Raw genomic sequence first — 16,704 nt, 5'->3', positions numbered from 1 at the left:
CTGGCTCGAATTCAGATCTGGACATTCTGAAAGAGATTTTTTTTTTTATTCCGCAAACCTTTACGATGTCTTTGACCTACACAATGAGCGATGTACAGGAATCACAGGGTCTTCTCGCGAGGCGCCTCTCCGATTAGATAGCTCGCGAACATCGTCAGGACACCCTCGCAGCAGTGCGGCTCCTCGTCCGGTTATTGACGTCTTACCTCGTTCAACTATGGGTCTCCAAACCACGTTAGGACGTAGCATCTTAAGAATTTATCTGTTCTCACTTCGGCGACGGAGGAGTCCTTGGTCAAAATAGAGTGTAAATACAGTCGTACTTCACGGGAACTGGAAAGAGAAGAGTGGATACCATAGTGTACGGGATGTCAGCTGATAGCGGCGCCCGGCGTCACATTGGAGGGTAGTATCAGCCTGGTCAGCAACAGAGTCTGCAACGATACCGTAGCAGACGGAGCCTGGATAGTCGTGGTCGTGGCACCATTGTAGGGGAAGACAGTGTTCGCGGTGAGCGTGACATCTTAGGCGCGACGGGCGTTATCAGCGTGGCGGCTAGCAGCACCAAGGGCCCACATCAGCAATCTTACCAGCTTGTCACTGCAGCAGACGCTGTTATGTTCGGCGGTGAGATTGAGACGGCCGTCGTCAGCTCGAAAGGCGTCTCGATACCCTGTCGCGTCGCGCAGTATCGTGCTCGGTGGCCCTCTCGAGGTCGCCGCCGTCAGCGCGGGAGGCACCGGCGCCAGCGTGGCAGTCAGCTACATCGGTGAACAGCATCAACAGAGTTCGCGGCGTCGTCACGGCAAACGCGGCAGGAAAATTAGCGACGCCTTCGCGGCAGCCGCAGTATTGCGCTCGGTGGCGCGATGAAGGTCGCCGCGTCTGCAATCTTACCTCGTGCGATCGAGGCGACATCAAGGCGCCATCATGAGCGTGTCGGCCGACGACACCGGTGGAAAACTTCAAGTAGCTTGCGGCGTTGTCACGGCAGACGCAGCAGAAGGATTGCGACGCCTGTGCAGCGGTTAACAGTATTACGCTCCGCGTCACCACTGAGGCGCCAGCATAAGCGTGGCGGCCAGCAATACTGGTGGACAGCTTCGGCAGGGTCGCGTCTCGCGTCGTTGTCACGGCATATGAACGCTCTACATCACCATCGAGGCGCCAGCATAAGCATGGCGGCCAGCGATACTGGTGGACAGCTTCAGCAGGATCGCGGCGTTGTCACGGCAGATGAGCTCGCTGCATCACCATCGAGGCGCCAGCATAAGCGTGGCGGCCAGCGATACTGGTGGACAGCTACAGCAGGTGGACAGTCAGCAGGATCGCGGCGTTGTCACGGCAGACGAACGCTCTGCATCACCATCGAGGCGCCAGCATAAGCGTGGCGGCCAGCGATATTGGTGGACAGCTTCAGCAGGCTCGCGGCGTTGTCAAGGCAGACGCACGCTCTGCATCACCATCGAGGCGCCAGCATAAGCGTGGCGGCCAGCGATACTGGTGGACAGCTTCAGCAGGATCGCGGCGTTGTCACGGCAGACGAACGCTCTGCATCACCATCGAGGCGCCAGCATAAGCGTGGCGGCCAGCGATATTGGTGGACAGCTTCAGCAGGATCGCGGCGTTGTCAAGGCAGACGAACGCTCTGCATCACCATCGAGGCGCCAGCATAAGCGTGGCGGCCAGCGATACTGGTGGACAGCTTCAGCAGGATCGCGGCGTTGTCACGGCAGACGAACGCTCTGCATCACCATCGAGGCGCCAGCATAAGCGTGGCGGCCAGCGATACTGGTGGACAGCTTCAGCAAGATCGCGGCGTTGTCACGGCAGACGAACGCTCTGCATCACCATCGAGGCGCCAGCATAAGCGTGGCGGCCAGCGATACTGGTGGACAGCTTCAGCAGGCTCGCGGCGTTGTGGCGGGGGCAGAAGGTGGCCGCGCTGGTAGCCTGCGTATTGACGACTGATCACTAACGGCACGGCGCTCGCGTCGGGGCAGCAGCAGACATACTTACAGCGTCGCACGCGACGCCTATGCGGCGGCCACAACGTTGTTCGGCGGCACCGCAGAGATGGCCATCGTTAACGAGGAGGCAACTTCTACGCAACCTCGGCGGCGCCGACGCGGCGGACAACACTGCCGCGGTCAGCGGCGCTATCGCAGCGCTACAGTAAGTTTCGGCGCCGACACGTGGCTTGGGGCCTCCGCACCGAATCGGAAACCGAACATATTCTTTCTAAAATAATATGAATCTGCTCACCCATTCGTCGGAGAAATTCAAACCTACTTGAAGCGCGGTATTCCTCCACCGCGCCCGCCGCCGCCGCCGCCGCAGCCCGCAGGTCGCGCAGCCCGCGGTCGCGAAGCACGTGGTCCCCGGAGCACGTGGTCCCCGGCGGAGCAACTTACCTACGTTACCGCTTATATTCTCGCGCGAAACTTTTAATACGCGGATAACACTTCCTACTTTAGTCTCGGAAATGCGAATAGTTTAAAAAGAAAACTGATTAACGGTAACGATTTTTGCAGCATGGAACTTTATTACAAAAAAGTGGGTAGAATCATAAAGCACCGCTCGTTCATTTCTATAGTGAGAACCCCGAAAGACGAATAATGATCGCTAGCGAGGCATAATATATCTCATTATTCAAGACGAACGAGCGCAAATTAAAAGGGAAGAAAGAATTGACGGATGAAATTGAAAAATTTCATAATTCCGAAACGTTATAAGCCACTTTTTAAATAAAAACACGAATAACTCTGGTTTGACCAGAAATAACAAGGAAATAGAAACTAAAAGATTAATTTCGAGACACCATGCTGTAAAAATGTTCGAACGGAATACGCGACAACCGGTCACTTCGGCGTTCGACGAAACAATGTGGGTGGCTGGTGGCGAGTCGGGGCGCGGGGGGCCTTGTGTTGCAGGTGGGGAAAAACGGGACTACCAACATCGCGGCGGTGAGACGCCGGAGCGACTTACAACGAACGATGGCGCCATCTATCGGTCCGATGCGACGTCTACGACGTACTCTCTCTATAAAGACCTCGGATATACAAACGGCACAAATAATATCAATAGGAACCACTAAAAATCAAGAATTTGTTTGCTTTTTAGTTTCTCCTTATTTTTCGAAGGCGTTTTTTTTTCCGGAAACGTTCGTATTTGTCATGCTAATTCAGACAGCGAGGAGTGACTGAAATAGCATGACACGTTCGTAAGTTTCCGTAAAAATACGAAGGAAATTCTTTTCGCACTACATATGTACTCACTCAAGCATACTGCACGTTCGACAGATCTGAATGCATCTTAATAGTAAATGTCCCAATACTAAATGTGTTTGCCGTATAGGAGCACCGTACCGAGATGGACGCCCGCGCCGGAACCTTCCAGGCGCTCGAGCTGTTCGGTCAACAGCTGCTGCAGGGCGGACACTACGCCAGCGTCGACATCCAGGAGAAGCTCAACAACATGGGCGACGCGCGCCAGGACCTGGAGAAGTAAGTTACAGCACCTTCCAGGTCCTCCAGCTGTTCATTTTTTTTATGGGATAGGAGGCAAACGAGCAGACAGGTCGCCTGATGGTAAGCGATCACCACCGCCCATGGACGCCCAAACACCAGAGGTGTTGGAGGTGCGTTGCCGGCCTTTAAGATGGGTGTACGCTCTTTTCTTGAAGATTTGAATGTCGTATCGGTCAATTATTTGTCAACTATTTCAAAAGGAGTCATGTGTTATATACAACTGAGTAAACTGACCTTGGATCCTACACTACAGATCAATTCACAAGATATGGGGCCGTTTTTTAAAACTGAAAGTTACTAGGTACAAGCGGAAGTCTCTTTCCAACTCGTCATATTAGACATTGACTACCACTTGTAAATTGTAACTGGTAGCTTCGAGAAATGGGTTAATGAAAATGTGTATATGAGTGACAGATTAAACTAATAAAATAGTTCTTGACAGTTACGATTGGTGTCATTCATACAATCTTAAGTTCTCAAGCCGGATGTTCCCTTTTAATTAATTTTATTTTAGAGACTATCCCTTAAAAGTTCATGGGAACTAGAACAACATGAACATATTTTGTGATCACAATCAGTTCAAGTTTAGAATAGAAATGATGCATCATGTAAATCATGTTAGTTATTAAATTATTTCTGCTCGGCGAATATTTCTAGCCCTTGCTTTAATTTTGTTGTATTAGTTATGCTTTGCTTTTTAGTTTGTTTCTTATACATGTAGATCTTTTTAGGGTTCTAAATTTATTTTTTGTTCTTTAGGATAAGTCGGCATCGTTAACCTTTCAAGTACATTTTATACTTACTTCTTATTGTTCTATGGGACGAATTGTCCTTATGTTTCTTGTGAATGATTATCTCTTATACGAGGTCTGAAATGGTGCCAGAAAGTTCCCATCTATACACGTATGCATAACAGTCCTGATGACTGGAATGAAGAGTACAGATTACATTTTATTTTTATTGATTGCCAGCCTACGCAAAACTTACTTTGTGCAAATGCGAATTCGATATTGTTTTATAGCTTTTGCGATTCTTCTATATTTGCCGATACATTTTTTCAGACTAATAGGTCTGAGAGTTTCAAACCAAAGAGTTACAAATAGAACAACTATGGAGCGCTTTTGTCCGTCCTGTCTGTCAAATTACTAAATATTTTAAAAATAATTTCTATGGGCGCAGCCGAACGCTCACGATAATATATGTTTCATATTTAAAATTGCAAACGGGACTTAATCGCGTATTTACTATGTTTTAAACACTAACCTCCGACGTTTCAAGGACGGCATTGTCCCCGTGGTCTCGGAGCAGACTGTAAATACGCGATTAAGTCCCGTTTGCAATTTTAAATATGTGTAAAAATCGTGAAAGTTTGAATCAATATATGTTTCGTAGCTATCTATCTCTATCGCGATTGCGTATTGGCGTGGCAGAGCCAGACTATATTTCTGCAGCGTTTAGATGGCGTTTCATTTCGCAGAAATGCCATTCGGCTACGGAGACTGGTAATAACACCAGAGTTTTTGGACCACAAAGCAAACTATCTAAAAATTATCAATACACTAGCTTTATATCAATACTTTATTTATAAAAACTAGTAATAATAGCGTAAACAAGTAGTAAAAACAGCATTATTGGTACAAATAAATGCATATCTTTTGCGACTGCACTGCTATTTTTTTAGATCGTCAAAATACAATTCAGAAAAATAAATTGTTAAGTGTAAACTTAAACAGTAATTATTTAGGTATGTAGACAAATTTGACTCTATTGAACGAAACAGTTATTTTCTCTTATGTACATATTTTTAAATACTTTTTATAGTTGTTGTGTTGTTTCTTTTTGCTGACGAGTGGTGTACAATTTGTTATGCGTTTGCTGCGGCTGTAAATTTTCATTTCTGCGAAATAGTACCTAAAAAAACTCTATTTGAGATAGATTTACGTCTTATAATATTTTTCACCTAAGATTGTAATTGTGATCACAAAATATGTCAACTGGTATAATTTATTTTTACTGTCAGTTCTGTGAACATGTCCCTTTAATCTCAGACTATTCGCCTTTTGGCCACACACTTCTCAAGTATGAAAAGAGATAAAAAAAACCTCAATTCTTTAGGGCGTGGGTAGCTCGCCGCATGAAGCTCGACCAGAATCTGGAACTCCAGCTCTTCTACCGCGACTGCGAGCAGGCTGAAGGCTGGATGGGAGCCCGCGAGGCGTTCCTCGCTCCGGCCGACCAGATGGACCAGGCCGACAGCGCGCAGCCCGACAACGTTGAGCAGCTCATCAAGAAGCACGAGGACTTCGACAAGGCCATCAACGCTCACGTGAGTCACTCCAGTAGCTACACTAGTAGGCTCAGAGCTCGAAGGGAGACAGTGTGCTCCTCGCTCCCGCCGACCAGATGGACCAGGCCGACAGCGCGCAGCCCGACAGGCAGCACGAGGACTTCGACAAGGCCATCAACGCTCACGTGAGTCACTCCAGTAGCTACACTAGTAGGCTCAGAGCTCGGAAGGGAGACAGTGTGCTCCTCGCTCCCGCCGACCAGATGGACCAGGTCGACAGCGCGCAGCCCGACAGGCAGCACGAGGACATCGACAAGGCCATCAATGCTCACGTGAGTCACTCCAGTAGCTACACTAGTAGGCTCAGAGCTCGAAGGGAGACAGTGTGCTCCTCGCTCCCGCCGACCAGATGGACCAGGCCGACAGCGCGCAGCCCGACAGGTAGCACGAGGACTTCGACAAGGCCATCAACGCTCACGTGAGTCACTCCAGTAGCTACACTAGTAGGCTCAGAGCGCGGAAGGGAGACAGTGTGCTCCTCGCTCCCGCCGACCAGATGGACCAGGTCGACAGCGCGCAGCCCGACAGGCAGCACGAGGACTTCGACAAGGCCATCAATGCTCACGTGAGTCACTCCAGTAGCTACACTAGTAGGCTCAGAGCTCGAAGGGAGACAGTGTGCTCCTCGCTCCCGCCGACCAGATGGACCAGGTCGACAGCGCGCAGCCCGACAGGCAGCACGAGGACTTCGACAAGGCCATCAACGCTCACGTGAGTCACTCCAGTAGCTACACTAGTAGTCTCAGAGCTCGATAGGAGACAGTGTGCTCCTCGCTCCCGCCGACCAGATGGACCAGGCCGACAGCGCGCAGCCCGACAGGCAGCACGAGGACTTCGACAAGGCCATCAACGCTCACATGAGTCACTCCAGTAGCTACACTAGTAGGCTCAGAGCTCGAAGGGAGACAGTGTGCTCCTCGCTCCCGCCGACCAGATGGACCAGGCCGACAGCGCGCAGCCCGACAGGCAGCACGAGGACTTCGACAAGGCCATCAATGCTCACGTGAGTCACTCCAGTAGCTACACTAGTAGGCTCAGAGCTCGATGGGAGCCAGTGTGCTCCTCGCTCCCGCCGACCAGATGGACCAGGTCGACAGCGCGCAGCCCGACAGGCAGCACGAGGACTTCGACAAGGCCATCAACGCTCACGTGAGTCACTCCAGTAGCTACACTAGTAGGCTCAGAGCTCGATGGGAGCCAGTGTGCTCCTCGCTCCCGCCGACCAGATGGACCAGGCCGACAGCGCGCAGCCCGACAGGCAGCACCAGGACTTCGACAAGGCCATCAACGATCACGTGAGTCACTCCAGTAGCTACACTAGTAGGCTCAGAGCTCGATGGGAGCCAGTGTGCTCCTCGCTCCCGCCGACCAGATGGACCAGGTCGACAGCGCGCAGCCCGACAGGCAGCACGAGGACTTCGACAAGGCCATCAACGCTCACGTGAGTCACTCCAGTAGCTACACTAGTAGGCTCAGAGCTCGATGGGAGCCAGTGTGCTCCTCGCTCCCGCCGACCAGATGGACCAGGCCGACAGCGCGCAGCCCGACAAGCAGCACCAGGACTTCGACAAGGCCATCAACGCTCACGTGAGTCACTCCAGTAGCTACACTAGTAGGCTCAGAGCTCGATGGGAGCCAGTGTGCTCTTCACTCCCGCCGACCAGATGGACCAGGTCGACAGCGCGCAGCCCGACAGGCAGCACCAGGACTTCGACAAGGCCATCAACGATCACGTGAGTCACATAACAAAAACGCTTAGTAGACTCAGCGGAAGTGTGCAGCGTTAGATATGTAACCAGTTTCATTCTAATAAATACAATATACAGATAAAGATCGGTAGTGTATGTCGCGGGTCATGACCCCCGTGCCTAGATTGGCAATACAATGACCACGTGACCTCCCCCTGGGGCCTGGCCTGGGCACACACATTGGCCACGTGACCCCCTCCTGAGTACTAAAGCTGGATCTGCCCTTGCCACAAATCGTTCCATATTCCGAGACAAGTGAGATATCGACATCTGTATCTGAACCTCCCGCTTTTAACGAAACTGTTACTAAAACCTTTCATTATGTCCATCAGGAAGAGAAGATCGCCCAACTACAAACGCTGGCCGATCAGCTGATAGCGTCCGACCACTACGCCGCCGACCCGATCGACAAGAAGCGTCGCCAGGTTCTCGACCGCTGGCGCCACCTCAAGGAGGCGCTCATTGAGAAGAGATCCAGGTATCGTTGCTTAACCTTCTAACAAACTAACTGTGGCATCTTCTGGGCGAGCTCACTCCATCGTAGGCCACGTCTTTGCCTTTGGCTAGTCTGTGGCCAAGAGTAAGCCCATTTATAAAAAAAAAAAAAACTTACATGTATGGGTTTCCCCAAATCTGTCGACGAGGAATCGGCTCTGGCGGACCAAAAATCGCTCGATAGTATGAAGATAAATAAATATTATAGGACATTCTTACACAGACTGAGTCCCACGGTAAGCTCAAGAAGGCGTGTGTTGCAGGTACTCAGACAACGATATTATACAAATACTTATATACATAGAAAATATCCATGACTCAGGAACACATATCTGTGCTCATCATGCAAATAAATGCCCTCACCAGGATTCGAACCCAGGACCGCGGCGTATCAGGCAGGGTCACTACGCGCTAGGCCAGACCGCTCGTCAAGATGATTGAAACTTACACGATTTTTACACATATTTAAAATTGCAAACAAAAATGGGACTTAATCGCTTATTATTATGTGTTAAAAACATAATAATGCGCGATTAAGTCCCGTTTGCAATTTTAAATAGTATGAAGATGCTTTCGCGTCGTTGTCGCTGAACGTAGACGTACGCATTTTCATACTAACAATTTAAAAATTATAAATAAATATTGGAGGACACCTTACACAGATCAACCTAGCCCCAACCTAAGCCAAGCTTGTACTATGGGTGCTTTGCGACGATATACTTACTTATATAGATAAATACATAGAACTGTGAAACAAATATTTGTGCTCATCACACAAATAAATGCCCTTACCGGGATTCGAACCCGGGACCGCGGCTTACCAGGCAGGGTCACTACGCGCTAGTCCATACCGGTCGTCAAACGATGGTTGAATAGATAGATAAATTCTTTATCCTTTTTCGTAGGTTGGGCGACGAGCAGACGCTGCAGCAGTTCTCTCGCGACGCCGACGAGATGGAGAACTGGATCGCCGAGAAACTGCAGCTCGCCACCGAAGAGAGCTACAAGGTAACTTTTAGTACATACATATTTAATGACATATATACATTACGAGTTTTGATAAAACATGTTACGTGTGGAGACGGGTCAATAATTTCACCACACCCTTTCTTCCCGTGGGTGTCATAGAAATCGACCGTGGGATTTGCTTTAATTTGTGGTGTATGTCACAATTTCGTTTTCTTTCAACCGCTTAATTGCGAAGAGGCCCTGAAACTTGAGTAGTTTCTTGTGCTCTGCCTACCCCTTTATGGGATAGAGTGATTTGTGTACGTTTTTATGTTTTGGCTCTTCCACGCAAGTTCTTTATTTACAGATACATTATTAGATAGATAGGTAGAATACTCTTTATTGGCACACCTCAGCAAAAGATACAGAAAGAGATACATTGGAGATAAAACAAATTATTATAAATAAATAGAGGCAGACAACAGGCTGTCTTATCGCTAATGAGATCTCTATTCATTCTATTTTATTCATGTCTTCTTTAAAATATTTATGTTTGTCAGGGTTACAAATGTAGTGCTTACATGTTTTTTCACTGTCTCATGACAAAAATACTAACGATGATTTAGCATACAATCGAGATAATAGCTACAAATTCTCGAATGTTTTGGAGAAAAAACTGTGGTAAACTATTATTGCACTAGATATGTTTTCCAGCCCACAAAAGTTTTTACCTCGACTTGCTTACGCTATTCACAAAAACTAATCGTTAAGATTCCTGCACTGTCTTGGCCCTCCATTCCCAGTCGTCCGATGCAGGATTTTTCCTGGTGGCTCAACTACACGTGACAACCATATATGGAAAGTTTAAAACTAACGTTACTCCTTTGCCACAGGACCCGGCCAACATCCAATCGAAGCACCAGAAGCATCAGGCGTTCGAGGCCGAGCTGGCCGCCAACGCCGAGAGGATTCAGTCCGTGCTCGCCATGGGAGACAACCTCGTGCAGCGCGGCCAGTGCAGTGGCAGCGAGGACGCTGTGCAGGTCAGCACAGATTATATCACAAATGTCATATATACCATAGATGAAGCAAACATATCAACTCAGCGTGATAAATGAACTTAGTAACATCCACTGAGTTGTCCATTTAATCGCAGCTTGCAGCTTTCAGGCGTCAATTTTTGTAAGTTGAAGTCAACAAAAACAGTAAAAATGCCTCGTTGATGATATTTAATTGCAACAACACAAAAATTATAAACGAGTGAATTCGTCGCTCCGTTTTCCGTGAAAGACGGACAAACAAACAGACACACACACTTTCCCATTTATAATATTAGTATGGATCTACAACATGTCCAACGTGTCTAAACTCATCTGTACCTTTTAACAGGCACGCCTGGCGTCCATCGCGGACCAATGGATGTTCCTGACGCAGAAGACGACCGAAAAGTCGCTGAAGCTGAAGGAGGCCAACAAGCAGAGGACCTACATCGCCGCCGTCAAGGACCTCGACTTCTGGCTCGGAGAGGTCAGTGTTTATCACTTATTACTTGATGGGACATAAGGGTCCCCCCACATCTTGCAAAGCCTGACGCTGCGTCGGCGCGACGTCGACGCGACGTCTTTTTTCATACAGTTGACTCGACGCTGCGCTCGCGAGACGCTAGATGTGGGGGGACCCTAAGAGCCACTCATTTTTCTAGGCCTCCAGGCGTTTGCACTCGAAGATCTACTTGTATTCTATCCGACCTCCCGATACTTAAAGTGACCTATACAGGTTGATTCATGAGAGCTGACATCAATGAAATGAACAAAACTGATTGTATGAGTGAACACCCGTACCGATATACAGTCGTAACTGTCAAAAAGCAACCATATTATTGGATAATCTGTCACGCACATGCATATTTTATTCACTCATTCTCTTCATTCGTGCTAGCTCTTGGAATCCACCTGTACATGATGGCGTTCGGTAGGTCGATCTAAATGTTTACTTACTTTCTATTACTTGATTGTCGACATGACCCTTTGTCGACAGTCAAAAACAAGAGCAAGACATTTTACTAGCTCCTTCGCGGTTTCGTGTCAGGTTTTCGCACACGCAGAACGACTTTCACTCTATCCGCTCACCGATACCACAGTATAAAACCAGTAATAACTCTTCTAACAAACGTACGCCACGCTGGTTGCACACAAGCGCGTCATGTATGTACGTACGCAACACATGCAAGCGGATTTGTATAAAAGTGGATAAGAATAATATGCATAATGATATTTTTTGTGTTTTATGACTGATATAATGACTGTCTGAATGGTATTATTAATAAGACAATATTATGGTATTATTAAATTATTATACTAATACTTATAGTTAATAGTATTAAATACTTACTTACTTTGGACGATGTCGAGTAACATTTATAGTAATTTTGTTCAACCACGTGCTTTCGAACGCAGTAGGTACCTTTCGCGTCGCCGCTGCTGGAGAGTAACTACTGAGTCGTCCTGATAATGTGCCGATACTTACGGGGTTATTCATTCGGAAAGGGACAAACAAACTTTATCGGCTTGATAACTATAGTGTACGTTTATGAATAAGGGGGTTAGAATGGCTAATGGAAAAATAGGATTTGCGATCAGTCGGTCTATTCGAATATGTTCTATTTACGGTACCATCTCGTCCAACAGGTTGAGAGCCTTCTGACCTCCGAGGATTCCGGCAAGGATCTGGCCTCCGTCCAGAACCTGATGAAGAAGCACCAGCTCGTCGAGGCGGACATCCAGGCTCACGAGGACAGGATCAACGGTCAGTAACAAGAATATAGCTGTAAACCAACGACTTATATAACTTCGTATGGACAGATAAAGTCTAAGAAAAAACGTACCCCAAAACCATTCAGAAAAGGGTACGGTGATCTAGATGGCGATACACGTTTGGGGTACGCTCGGCTAGATGGCGCTAATATTAATATTTGACATTTTGACACACATCAAGCTAAGAATATGGGCCAAATTATCAAAACTGAGGTTCAAAGGTTTTAAGCTTGTGTCGAGAGATGGCAGTCTATGCACTGTGATTACACATTTTAGTTTGACAGTAACTCTCGATAATACTCGATCCTCTTTGCTGTAAACCACAGATATAGTTGTAGACTACAGTAAAATAGAAATATTTATTGACTTAAAAAACATATATGTACAATTCAATGTAAATAATCCTTGATAAAAGGAAATTTATCAGAAATTATTATATAATTTAGCATAATCAGCAATTGTATTCTGTCACCTCAAGAAACACCTTTCCGAAATAAAAAAACAGAAACGGCTAGTTCTCGTATAGTTCAACTGATCATTATCCTACAGCATAATTGCTGAATGTGTGTTAACTAACTCCCTCGTTACAGATATGAACGCGCAAGCCGACGCGCTGGTATCCAGCGGTCAGTTCGACAGCGCCGGTATCGGCTCTCGCCGCAGCGCCATCAACGAACGTTTCGAACGCGTCCGGAACCTGGCCGCGCACCGCCGCGCCCGCCTGCACGAAGCCAACACCCTGCACCAGTTCTTCAGGGACATCGCTGATGAGGAGTCGTGGATCAAGTGAGTGTAACTTACTGATAATAGGCCAAGTTGTCAAATCTGCGGTTCAAAAGTTTTAAGCTTGTGTCGAGACATGGCAGTCGAGTATGCACTGTGATTACACGTTTTACTTTGATAGTAACTCTCTATAATACTCGATCCCCTTTGATAATAGCTACTCAGTCACAAGGTGCTGTGGATCCAATAGTGTATGGTTACCTAATTAATCTTCACTTTTATTCCATGGCATTATCTATGCTCGTCTGTTTCGTGATCTGATTGTGCTAGCTATCAACGCGCATATCTGTGTAGCTTCCATTCACTAAACCTAATTAAAATTCAATGGGGATGACAACTAAGTATATTAAAAAAATGGCATTTTGTTTAGTCCGTCAGTTAAATCGTCCAATGGGACCCCTCACTATAGCAAGGAAAGTACAACGCAAAAAACGCGTTTATCACTGCTTCCAGTAGTTTTACAGATGGGAAACTATCTTCATCACTAGATTTAATCACTTTTATCAATTTTAAAGCAGAAAATTTTACTATATTCAAGGTCAAATTACTTTATCCACTAGTGGATAAAATGCGTTTTTACCCGCTGATATTTAAGGAAAAAACACGTGTTTCCGAGCTAGTGAGGGGAAAAATATTTTATTTTAACTACAGTCTAGTTCCCTATTAGTTTTTTTTAGTCGTCTCGACTATTCTAACATTTCCCATCTTTGACAGAGAAAAGAAGCTCCTGGTGGCGTCAGACGACTACGGCCGCGACCTGACCGGCGTCCAGAACCTGCTGAAGAAGCACAAGCGGCTGGAGGCCGAGCTGGCGAGCCACGAGCCCGCCATCCAGGCCGTGCAGGAGGCCGGCGAGAAGCTCATGGACGTGTCCAACCTCGGCGTGCCCGAGATCGAGCAGCGGCTCAAGGCGCTCGGTGCGTACTCTACACTCCTTGTACACCTGACACGAGTTGAAAAGGGCAGTACGGGTCCACACAAACCCGCTACCACCACACACACTCACCTTACACACACTAACTACTTATAATACTGATTTAGCATGACATGAAGTCCCGCTGCGGCGTCCAAGTCGTCCTACCCAAGACCAAACCACTAACCAAGACGTCCGGTCTGGCCTAGCGCGACCCTGCCTGCTAAGCCGCGGTCCCGGGTTCAAATCCCGGTAAGGGCATTTATTTGTGTGATGAACACAGATATTTGTTCCTGAGTCATTGATGTTTTTCTATGTGTATAAGTATTTTATCTACATATATAAGTAAGTATATCGTCGCCTAGCACCCATAATACAAGGTTTGCTTAGTTTGGGCTAGGTTGATCTGTATAAGGTGTCCCCTAATATTTATTTATTTGTTCACTTTCTTTGCATTCCGACAAGGGTCACGATGTCGCTCTTTATGTGATAAAAGGTTAAGAACCGGATTATTCAAACGACACTATAATATCGGGTTGGCAAAATGGCGGGGTTGGCTAAACTCACTCGCAAAATGAGCGCGGCGAGTTCATGGAGGTCAGCCTCCACTTGTTCCGCCAAACTACATATATTAGGTATGCCTATTATGACGTCGTCCATTTGATCGACCCAAATAATAAAATAAAAAGCCTATTTATTCCGAAACCAGAGACATTAAAAATATAAAAAATAAATTAAAAATACTTAAAAAAAATAATTTGGTTTGGACCCCTTTCGGGTAAATGCCATGTAGCCAGGATGCACGCAGATAGATGGACAAGAATCGCTACCATGTGGAAGGGCCCTAGTGGCAAGAGGAGAGACGGCAGACCCAACACAAGATAGTCAGGCGACCTATGCAAAATAGCCACAGATTGGCCAACTGTGGCAAAAACCAGAGACAGATAGGCTAGAGCTGGAGGAGGCCTTTACACTACGGCCGATCGACCCAAATAGTCCCTTCTAACTGTTCTTATTGAACCTTATTTAACAATGAATTATTTGTTAGCTCTCGCGTGGTCGGAGCTGCAAGCGCTGGCGGACGAGCGCGGCGCCAAGCTGCAGCAGTCGCTGGCCTACCAGCAGTTCCTCGCCAAGGTCGACGAGGAGGAAGCTTGGATCAGGTAACCTTCTGTCAAAGAATACAGATGTATTGCGAAAAGCTTTTTCTTCGCGCTTTTACGGAAACAGTTGTATTTGTCATGCTAGTTCAGACAGTACGTCTTGTACTGGCTGAAATAGCCGCCCGCCCGCTCTCCGTTACCCCACAGTTACAGCCGGTCAGAAACGCGGCCAGCAAGGCCTGTGTGCGTAGGACACAGTCTAGCTCGTGTAGGCGAACGCGTACCACTTTATGACACGTTGGTACGTTTCCATAAGAATACGAATGAAAATCTTTTCACACTACATTTGTACATAGCCTTAAACCTACCGAGTAGAACTAGGCAACGTTTAAGGAGATGAACAATATGCATACTTTCTGAGTGTGGGAATGAACTATACCGATAGGTATCTGATAACTACAGTTGCCCTATTTTGTCCAAATTGTCTTTCGGAGAATTTTTTACTTGACTTACGTGTAAATACAATGATTTATGATATTATTGAAGTTTTACTAGTATACTTTCACTGAGGTATTTAATAAATAATATTTTTACCTTGTTTAGCGAGAAGCAGCAGCTGGTGGTGGTTGGAGACTGCGGCGACAGCATGGCGGCCGTGCAAGGCCTCCTCAAGAAGCACGAGGCGCTCGAGGCCGAGCTTGCCTCGCGAGGCGAACGCGTGCGCGACCTGGCCGCCGAGGGCGAGCGCCTGCTAGCTGCTGGCAACTTGCACTCTGACGCTTTACAGCACCGCATCCGCGCGCTACAGGTAAGACAAACTGCTGTCGGGCAAAACGTCAGCCACGAGGCTCAAGGCTTTTTCTGCTCGAGGAGCCGCAAGGCGAACGCGTGCGCGACATCGCCGCCGAAGGTGAACGCCTTTTAGCCGCCGGCAACTTGTCGAGTAAGACATCAAGCACGAGGCGCTCGCGGCCGAGCTTGCCTCGGGAGGCGAACTCGCACACGACCTTGCCGCTGAGGGCGAGCGCCTGCTAGCTGCTGGCAACTTGACCTACGAATGTTGTTGAATAAGACAAGAGGCGCTTGAGGTCGAAATTGTCCAGCGATGCAGACGCACGCGATTTGACCGCAACCTGCACTCTGACGCTTTACAACACCGCATCCGCGCGTTACAGGTATCAGTATTTTAGTAACCTGTAACTGTATCAACTCTGCCTCTAGCCTCGAGAAATATGTGGCATATTGGAGATTTTAAATTGCTCCTAGAAACGCCATAACCACTTGACATGATATCCTGTGATGTTTTTAATAATATTTTTTTTATTCGTACAAGATTCTTTCAATATTGCTCCTCTTTTCTAGTTTAAAGGAAAGAACTTTCATCACCTAGTGAGATGCAATTTTATTATATGTTTACATGTGTTACCTTTCGTTCAGGCCAAACTGGAGAAGCTGACCAGCCTAGCCGCGCGCCGCAAGGCGGCCCTCGTGGACAACTCGGCGTACCTGCAGCTGCTGTGGAAGGCCGACGTGGTGGAGTCGTGGATCGCGGACAAGGAGACGCACGTGCGCTCCGACGAGTTCGGCCGCGACCTCTCCACCGTGCAGACGCTGCTCACCAAGCAGGACACCTTCGACGCCGGTGAGTCTCTATTTAACCTTACGGTCCAGCCACGACATTAGTCTAAGCGCGACAGCGGTGAGCGGCAGCCATACGTGCGAATGAAAAGTCCCATCGCTGTGTCGCTCCAATATATGGCCGCCGCTCACCGCTGTCGCGCTTAGACCAATGTCGTGGCTGAGCCGTAACGGCTTACAGTCTCGGCCGGGCGATTCCGGCAACGTTCGGCTCTCGTAATGTCGATTCTACCTTGAACCGCTGTCACACGTCGGAGTTGGAGGGAGTGTTTTTTCTGTTTTTAACCCCTGAAGCAAAAACGAAGGGGTGTTATAAGTTTGACGTGTCTGTCTGTGTGTTGGTCTGTCTGTCTGTCTGTGTGTTGGTCTGTCTGTCTGTGTGTGTG

The 16,704-nt window shown here is 47.8% G+C and overlaps 1 protein-coding gene across 1 annotated transcript in view; it reads left to right on the top strand.

Annotated features, from left to right (window-relative positions):
* Positions 1 to 16,704, top strand: part of LOC125240901 (spectrin alpha chain-like) — a 74,249-nt gene that overhangs the window by 43,681 nt on the left and 13,864 nt on the right. The window contains 12 exon segments of the mRNA XM_048149067.1: positions 3,358 to 3,506; positions 5,646 to 5,856; positions 7,958 to 8,103; positions 9,026 to 9,128; positions 9,962 to 10,111; positions 10,458 to 10,595; positions 11,756 to 11,873; positions 12,472 to 12,667; positions 13,379 to 13,581; positions 14,626 to 14,740; positions 15,284 to 15,488; positions 16,118 to 16,322. Coding sequence (XP_048005024.1) covers positions 3,358 to 3,506; positions 5,646 to 5,856; positions 7,958 to 8,103; positions 9,026 to 9,128; positions 9,962 to 10,111; positions 10,458 to 10,595; positions 11,756 to 11,873; positions 12,472 to 12,667; positions 13,379 to 13,581; positions 14,626 to 14,740; positions 15,284 to 15,488; positions 16,118 to 16,322 — 1,939 coding nt within the window.

This window comes from Leguminivora glycinivorella, chromosome Z (genome assembly GCF_023078275.1).
Source record: "Leguminivora glycinivorella isolate SPB_JAAS2020 chromosome Z, LegGlyc_1.1, whole genome shotgun sequence".
Classification (NCBI taxonomy): Eukaryota; Metazoa; Arthropoda; class Insecta; order Lepidoptera; family Tortricidae; genus Leguminivora; species Leguminivora glycinivorella.
This window is presented reverse-complemented; position numbering and strand designations above follow the sequence as displayed.